The sequence below is a fragment of the Vicia villosa genome, linkage group LG6 (assembly GCF_029867415.1).
Source record: "Vicia villosa cultivar HV-30 ecotype Madison, WI linkage group LG6, Vvil1.0, whole genome shotgun sequence".
NCBI classification, from domain to species: Eukaryota; Viridiplantae; Streptophyta; class Magnoliopsida; order Fabales; family Fabaceae; genus Vicia; species Vicia villosa.
Genome location: NC_081185.1, coordinates 141,027,461 through 141,036,444, shown reverse-complemented (window position 1 = coordinate 141,036,444; position 8,984 = coordinate 141,027,461). Strand labels below are relative to the sequence as shown.

The window sequence follows — 8,984 nt, the reverse complement described above, 5'->3', positions numbered from 1 at the left end:
CATTATATAAAGTCTAGCACACGCCATTTTAGATATCTTCAGATTCACACACTCAAACTATTTTTTCACTCATTCACTGAGTTGAGGGTAAGAGTGCTAATATTGCATATCTAACCCTGCTCCGCCTTACCGGAAGCTTACTCTACCACATCAAAACTCAAGTTCATTCGATCTCCACATATTTTGGTTCTTTGAATGGAATAGTAGCGCTGTTTGTGGGAATCGGTTTATGATTTTCATCAATTTTCAAGATCGACTTCTCTGATCCCAAAGTCAGAAATCGTAACCATAATCCCGCAAGAAGATGATGGTGTCCAATCCACATGTTGAAGTTACCACATATATGTTGACTCCAATATCATTCCCTTACTTTGACGTCGCTTTGATTGATGGTCGATTATTTGGAGGGGGAACGAAAAAGCATCCATTGCGTAACTCTTCAACACCGTCGATGGTAACTAAGAAACGGGAAGAAGACAAACCAATCTTAGGGTTTTGAGACTGCAAGAAAGTGGGTGGAGTTCCTAACGCGATGCTTCCACAAGTCGTAACTACTACCGTAGAAAATATCTCAGTGTCATAAATCCTTATTGACGATGGGAGTTCTTGTGACATTATGTAGCTTGGCATATTTAGAATATTAGAATTATGAAAGTAGAATCTCACACCAAATGAAGTCGAGAATTTGTTATCGTTTAATGACTCTTCCACTCACCCACATAGGGTTGTAGAACTGTCAATTTACATCGGAGAAGGAAGGTATGGGAGAACTGTGGGCGCATGTTTCTTGTTAGTCCCCTTTGATGAAAGCGTATACAAAGTTATCTTAGGGAGACCTTTCCCTGTGCATTAGATGCAGTGGCTTCTACAGTCCATCTGAAGGTGAAATATCATAACGATTTTGGAAAACTAGTTGTCATTTCAGCCGTTCTACGCGGTTCTCCCATGATACATGAAGCCATACTCAAAAACCCTCGAGCAATCATGGTCGATAATGAGAAGAGAAAGAAGAAGTCTCAAGGGACTAACGTTAGCATGGTCGACCTCAAGGTGCGAGAAGATGAAACCTTACATGTCAATGAACTCGACTCTTCTCCGAGAGTCAAAGCAAAAACCTTAACACTCATTCTAGGCGAAAACTTTTAGCTTGTACAACTCGATCATAGTCCAAAGATATCGGTTCATATAGGAGTTGATTTGTTGTTCATGTAAGTACAAGCCTACACTCACCAAGAAGTTTTCAATTCATGGCAAACATCGTAAGTGAACAAAATGTCGAGTCTCAAGTGAATGACTGAAAGAAAGACAAGATTTTGGGATACAAGATGCTTTAGGTCGACCCATACATCCCTTAGGCCGACTCAAACTGAAGCAAATAATCAAGGTTCACCTCTGTCCCATTTAGGTCGACCCAACCAAGTAACTAGGTCGACCTAAACTGAAGAAAATCTACAAGAACCAAATTCAACTGTCATTAGGTCGACCTGAAGCTCATGCAGGTCGACGTAACTGAACACAAACAGAAGTATGGTGAATCTGCTCCATTTAGGTCGACCCAATCAATGAGGTAGGTTGACCTATTACCTCAAAATCTGCCTAAATGATGCGCTTCAGCTGCTCTTGGTGTGCTGCACCTATTTATATCATTTTCTGTTAGTTATTCATTTTCAACACCAACAACTGAAAGATACACAAAGGCTTCTCATCTTCGTTCTTCATCTCATCTCCAACACAATTACACACAATCATTCTTGCGTTGAGGGTTTGTAATCAAGATCGATAACGTCCATGGAAAGGAATTGAAGATTCCCAGTGGGTGAAGATTTGTGGGGTTTTTGGTGAGTAAAATATGCGGATTTTGTCCTCTAAGATTGGTGAATTTTGGGGGTTTTTATCAAGAGGCTTCATCAAGGATTCAGCTGAGTGTGAAGATTGAAGAACAAAATGTTCGAGCAATTCACAACGCTGCAGAAAGGGAATCAACGATAAGCTCTTGGAGGATACTTGATCTGGCTCAAGATCAAGGGGAAGAAGATACAAAGAATCAACATAATCGGTTTATCGTTATTGCTTTGTTATCTTCTTTGTACAAACTGTTTTCAATCATAATGAAAGACATCCCAATTCCCGTTTGGAATTGGGGGCAGATATAGTCGTAGCGAGGACGATCGACGAACTGCCTGAACAAAAATCGTGTTCTTACTGCTTTTATCTTTTCGTTATTGTTACGCTTATTTCTGGTCATAATTGCAAATTGATTAACGTATCAAGTGTTAAACTTGTGTGATAAGATTCTGCATAAACATCACAAGTCACCACACATTGATTCATAAGTCAATTTGGACATTATCACCAAGTGTTTGATATATTGCTTTTATATATCATATATCAAAGCCATTGAAAACAAGTTATCAAGTGATCACGTAAACGAGTTATTAAGTTGTAACTTGTTGATTCTCTAAATTTTTTTATCATCACATCATAATAAGTTTGTGGTTTAAAAACATATATAATACTTCCAGTAGCGGTTCGGAATAGACGCGAGTCGATCCGAAAACGCTTTCGCAATATCTTTAAAGTAAATCCGAATAAATTTTGAGGTTCTATTCACCCCCCCCCCCTCTAGAACCTGAAGCCTAGCGTCTAACAGTTCATGGTCAAAAATGAACTCATTGAATACCTTAATGTTAATGTTGACATCTTCGTAGTTTCTCCTCGCAAAATTTCTAACATAGACCCTAACATGGCTTGTCACCAATTAAAAATTGACCTTTCACGTCATTATGTGAGGCAACGAATAAGACAGGAACCCCTAAAAATGCAGAAGCAACTACTTGACACCAACTTTATTTCTTAAGTAAGATATACTGAACGGTTGTCCAATGTTGTATTAGTCAAGAAATCGTCGGAGAGGTGAGAATATGCATTGACTTCATCGACCTCAATCAAGTCTTCCCGAAAGATTCATATATGTTCCTAAACATTGACAATCTTGTAGACAATTTGGTTAGGTAAAACTAATGTCATTCATGGGCGCGTATTTCGGCTATAAGCGATACCCATGTTCGAAGCAGATAGGGACAAAACAACCTTCATGACCAAATTTTTTAATCTTCTATAGAGGGACAAAACAACCTTCATGACCAAATTTTTTAAAACAGTGTCCAGTTAAAAATCTTTGATAAAATAAATTTTTTAAAACAATTACCTAAATCAAACAAAGAGTAGGCAAAAATATAGGTAAAGAAAAAAATCAGAGTGAAGAAAAGATTTAAGCACAACAGAAATAAAGAAATAAATAAATAAAAAGAGTTAAGGGATAAGAGAATTGCACCAAATATTTATAGAGGTTCGGCCTAACCACTTGGCTTACTCGTCTTCCCTAAATTTTCTTCTTGAGAGTTTCCAATATAGATGTAAGGTTGTCACATGTTAATACCCACAAACCTTCTTACAAACAGACTTGAGTTTTACACTAGCTATCCTCCGAACAAAACACAAGATTTTACATCAGGTTGATCTATGATGTATCAATGTATTGCCTCTTTGGATGAGTAGGTGGCACATCCGAAGGATCCACTCCATCTTCGTAACCCAAACTCTCCTTGAAGGTGACCAATTCCTCCTTCAACGCCCCCTCTTCCAAGGTCAAAGCTTTTGAAGGAAATGAGTATTTATTCGTAGTCTGGATGTAGTGGCTCTGAGTCCGAACTTTCTGGATTATATTCCTACATCTCGCAAGTTCCGAACCAAGAGGGCTAGAAAGGGTAGTGTTGTCATCTAGAAGAACACAGAAGATGGAATAGGATTTAGCACTTTAAGGGACAACCATGAAGTAACATTCTTTGTAATTCTTCCAGCTATTAACATAAATGACAAACACCTTCGTCGATTGACAAAGTGAGAGCAACCCCTGCCCCTATTCCGCTCTGGTAGAAGTATATGTTACGTTAAAGAGGTTGAAGAATAATTTCAAAATTAGTACTCTTCTAATACTCTCACATGTTGAAATACCCTCACAAAATCCCAGGCTACCAGATACAATATGGAGGGAGTGATTTCACAAGTGAATTAAATAACTCCACTTCAAAATCGTTGAAGAGAAACCTAAGTTTCAATCCGGAGAACAAACTCTGATGAAATGGCACCGAGCATCCATAAAAAGAGCTACACAATACTTTTTTGATTTCAATATGAGAAATGAATCAGTCAAAGGATGGTCCTATGTCCCGATGAACACCGTAGACTTTGGATCAAAGATTGAAGTTGTCCCCACAAATTCCACATCCACCCAAAAATACTGAGAGGCATCAGCAGGCAAGTCTAGAACTCAATGGTCATTTTGAACCATTCTTAAATGACCCGAAATTCTAGATGTTTCCTAACTTCCTTACCAATGCGTTCTTGGGTGCTCGACCAGACAAAGACTTAAAAATTCTAATGAAAGAGCGAGCCCTTGGATAAACCTGATACACTTCAAATGGCCCAGTATTTATATTAGAGTGATAATCTTATAGGTCCATCATCATACCAAAAACTTACTTTCCCACACCAAAACTCAAGCTTATTCGATCTCCACATATTTCTAGTTCTTGTACAAAACAAATCAATCATATCTCCCTTGATTTAAATATAAGATTTATTAAACTTATAGTAAGACTAACTTATACACAATGCAACAAATATATCACTTAAGCATTATAAAACTAGATTATCTAAGTTGATCATGTTGATAGCTTAGTCCTAGTTCAAAAATTTTGGACAGTACGTAATATGTGATTTTTTTACCACTATGCCACAAAAATGGAAGTTTAATACCAGAATGCCACAAAGTGAAAAAAAAAATACCAGAATGCCACCTTTCCAGTACAGGTCCGGCCAGGCCTTGGACGGACTGGAAAAGGTTTTTTTCTGCACGTTGGGGTCCGGCCAGGGGTGGGCCGGACGCAAACTAGGGCCTTTTTTTTTTGTTTTTTTATTTTAATTGATTTAAAGAATTTATTAATTATAAAAATTGTTTTTTATTTTAAAAATGATTAAAAGACAATAAAATATAATAAAAAACATTATAATATAATTAAAAAAAATTATTTGCCAATATTTATTTTAATTGAATTTAAAGATTTATTAATCATGAAAATTGTTTTTTTATTATAAATAATGATTGAAATATAATAAAATATAATAAAAAATTAAAAAAAAATGCTATTTTAATTATTAAAAATATGAGTAAGTCACGGGTTGGACGAACATGTGTAGGTTCGGCCAATAGATGGACGAGCATGTGTAGGTTCGGCCAATAGATGGACGAGGACATATATTTTATTATTATTTTTTTGCCTATAAATAAGACTGTACAACCACATTTCCACTCACACCAGTTACAATTGAAGGTTTAGTGTTACTATTGGAGATGTCTTCTGAACCCCTTCCAACGTTTCCACCTATGAAGAGAGATGCAACATTATTTTTTTTCAGCAACAAAGGCTCCGTTGAAGATCAAACTATGGAACACCCAAACTTTCGAGCATCTACAGAGGCACTTGATCGGATGGTTAGACGGAAACATTCTCGAGGGTGAAAAGATAAGGAAAATTGAAAGGCAGGTCACGGAGAAAGGCCCAAATGGAGTAGTAACTCATTCTTGGAGAGCCGTGAAAAATGATGCTGGTGATGATGATGCTAGGACCACATGATATTGTGTTGATGGTTGTAATCTCTTAGAATATGTTTTATTTGTTTCCTGTGATGTCGTTTTAAGTGTTTCCTGTGTGGTTGTTTTATTTGTGGCTGTCTTTATTTCGATGTCATTGAATGTTGTTTTAGTAATGTGAAATGTTGTTTTAGTAATGTGAAATGTTGTTTTAGTTATGTTTAATGTGAAATGTTGTTTTAGTCATTGATGGTTGCAAACTCAATTAAAAAGACATTATATTACATTCATAAAGCTAGTTGAAGTAAACATTAAATAAAGCTAGTTGAAGTAAACATTAAGTAGGCCTATTGGACGGGCCTACTACATTTGGACATTTACTTCGGATATGGCCTACTTCACGACATATCCCACACATTCTCTTTTCCTTTTCCACGTCGTCCATTTCGGTTCGAATCCGAGTACTGTTAGGGCGGCCTCTTTTTTTCCCACGCATAGTTTCGTCATGACAAAGAGTAGGCCTCTATATTGCGGCCAATTGTCTTGATGTGGGAGGATCTGGAAGCTTTGTTGGTAGACTTTAAAAACATGATGTATCTTGAACACGTCGGGTATGTGAATGGTGTAGTCTTGGCGTATACTTTCACATGCTGCAATCACATGTGAGCAAGGCAAATGGAACGCTTGAAATTTTCCACAATCACATGTTCTTTTTCGCAGATCAACACCGTAAGTACCAGTTGGTCGACCATCATTGCGGTTTATTCTTTTGGCCACCATAAAATAGAACCTCTCCTGGTCAAACTGGTAAACATTATGACTGCTTGCATTATTGACTTCTTCAGTCATCCCCTTGATACACTTGTCTGTAAAAGTTTGGCCTGATGTCAACCTCTTTGTCCATTCATGTCCGCGTTGACCAAATAATGCTCCCATCCGAAAATATGTGGCCGAAAACAAAGACGCTAATGGAAGATTTCTGATTGCCTTTAGCACAGAGTTCATTGCTTCTGCAAGGTTAGTCGTCATGTGTCCCCATCGTTGCCCTCTATCAAACGCCCTTGCCCACTTCTCCCTGGGGATATTTTCAATCCACTCCAAAGCATCTCTATTTGTCTGACGAATTTCGGTTCTATAGTAATTGTACGTTGACTCCGTCAATGCATATTCTGTTACAAATAATAAACATGTCAAGAAACCGACAAAGATCATTTGACAAATGTACTTCACAAAGATCAATTAGACTATTACCCATGTTGACGAGTTTTTTACGTAGTTCCTTGTCTCTAATCGCACGCATAAAATTTTGCGCGATATGCCTAATGCAATAGACATGTGAAGACGGAGGATTTTGCCATCCATTTGCAGGATCATCTTAGGCACTTTTAATCGATGGATGTCTGTCTGATATTAGGCACTGATTGGGGTGGGGTGTCACGTGGCTTCTTAGATTACGAAGGAAAAAACTCCAAGCATCCTTGGTTTCACCCTCGACAATAGCGAAAGCAATTGGAAAAATGTTGCCATTCCCATCCTGCGCCACAGCCATCAACAATGTCCCTTTGTACCTTCCATACAACCATGTTCCGTCGACTTGAACAATTGGCTTGCAATAGGCAAAACCATGGATGCATGGTTGAAAATCCCAAAATAGACGATGGAATATCATCTTATCACCCAACTGGCTTCCTTCGTTTGAAAATGCAGGTAACGTTTCCAAGTCTATTATCATTCCAGGCAGATATGTTTTCATTACCAATAACCATCGTGGAAGGTCATTGTAAGATGTCTCCCAGTTTCCATACAAGGATTCTATGGCCTTTACCTTTGTAATCCACGCTTTCCTGTAAGATATATTATAACCATACTTTCCTGTTACATGAGAAATTATGAGCTTTACCTTAATTGATGGGTCGGTGTTAACCAGATCTCTGATGCAGTGAGAGACAATATCTGAGGTAAGTTGTCTATGGTCTTGCGACATTGAAGTGGTTGTGCAGACATGTGGTCCACTCAACTTACCTATCATCCACTTAGAATTCTTCTTGCGAACTGATGCTCTACATTTGAATTGGCAAGTTGGATTTGTGCATTTGATGACATATCTCTTCGTATCAGATTTGTATACCCAATAATCAAGATTATTGGTTATATGCCAATGTTGTATAGCAACAACGCACTCCTCCTTGTCTTCAAACTCCATTCCCTCATATAAATCAACATGACTATAGTTTGTTATGTGCGAACCAAATATTGATTTAGACTGTGCCTCTTCTAAACAGATATTTCGCATGTGATCCGGTGGGGCGTACATGCTAATCGGTCGTGCAAATGTAGGCTGCGACGGCTCAACAATATCAGGGTCATTGTCATCACCAAAAAGATCTTCATATTGAACTTCTTGTATTTCATCTTCACTGTACTCGTACACTTGTTCGTCGGGTATAAATGGTTCGTTGTTTTGTGTTGGCTCTTCATCAGTGGGTTGGCTCATACCGTATTGATGCGAATGCGACTCTTGCGATTGGTTAATGGGAGGACTAACAATATGAACATATAGCTCGATATCGTCAAGAGGAGCAAACGAATTGTGACATTCGAACATCACTTTAACGCCATCGTCGTCCTCTATTGGTTTCATGACGTAAAAAATGATACCGCTGTCTCCATTAAACAACGGAAGTCGATAAATAATTTCACTTACAGGAAGTTGCAATTTTGTTTCGATCCATTCCTTCAAATGCATAATATCGGCTCTACAATGGACTTTGAAACGTTTTGTTTCGGTATTGCTAAACGAAAAATCGTTGGTTAGATCGTTACTGATAACACCATTGTAATGCACTGAACAAATAATGTTTCCCTGAGCCATTCAGTTTTAATACAATGTTTCTCTGAACAAATAATTTTTCTTTGTATTTGAATGTGTGTTGCTATATATGTTTCAGTCAAAGTGGTATTTAAACTGTGCCAACCAAAAAATGGACACGTAGGGAGTATGTCCAGTCAAAGGACGAATCACGTTGCAGTCCAACCAGGGGCTGACCGAACCACAAGGGCGTCCGTCCAAGGGTTGGCCGAACCCTAACATGCATAGTTGGCGTCCGTCCAAGGGTGGGACGCACCACAAGGAGGCACAATTTTCGTTGCATGCTGCATGCATGCGTCCCATCAACCAGTGTGCAATCCCATCAACCAGTAGAAGCATGCAAGAGATCTTTAATAAAGTTGGATAATAGAATGCCCCTTCTTTGCATGCATTACACTTGTTAGTCCAATGGTTTATACAATGCATTCACTTTGACTATAAATTCAACCTCTCATTATCACT

General features: G+C 38.1%; 1 protein-coding gene across 1 annotated transcript; it reads right to left on the bottom strand.

Moving 5' to 3' along the window:
- Window positions 1–7,028: 7,028 nt before the first annotated feature.
- LOC131614815 (uncharacterized) lies at window positions 7,029–8,525 on the bottom strand. The gene has a single exon (XM_058886364.1). The coding sequence runs from the start codon at window positions 8,523–8,525 to the stop codon at window positions 7,029–7,031; it is 1,497 nt and encodes a 498-aa protein (XP_058742347.1).
- Window positions 8,526–8,984: the final 459 nt, after the last annotated feature.

What these genes read in the sequence shown, in the direction of transcription:
- LOC131614815 (XM_058886364.1), bottom strand. Translation starts at nt 8,525, where the DNA reads ATGGCTCAGGGAAACATTATTTGTTCAGTGCATTACAATGGTGTTATC.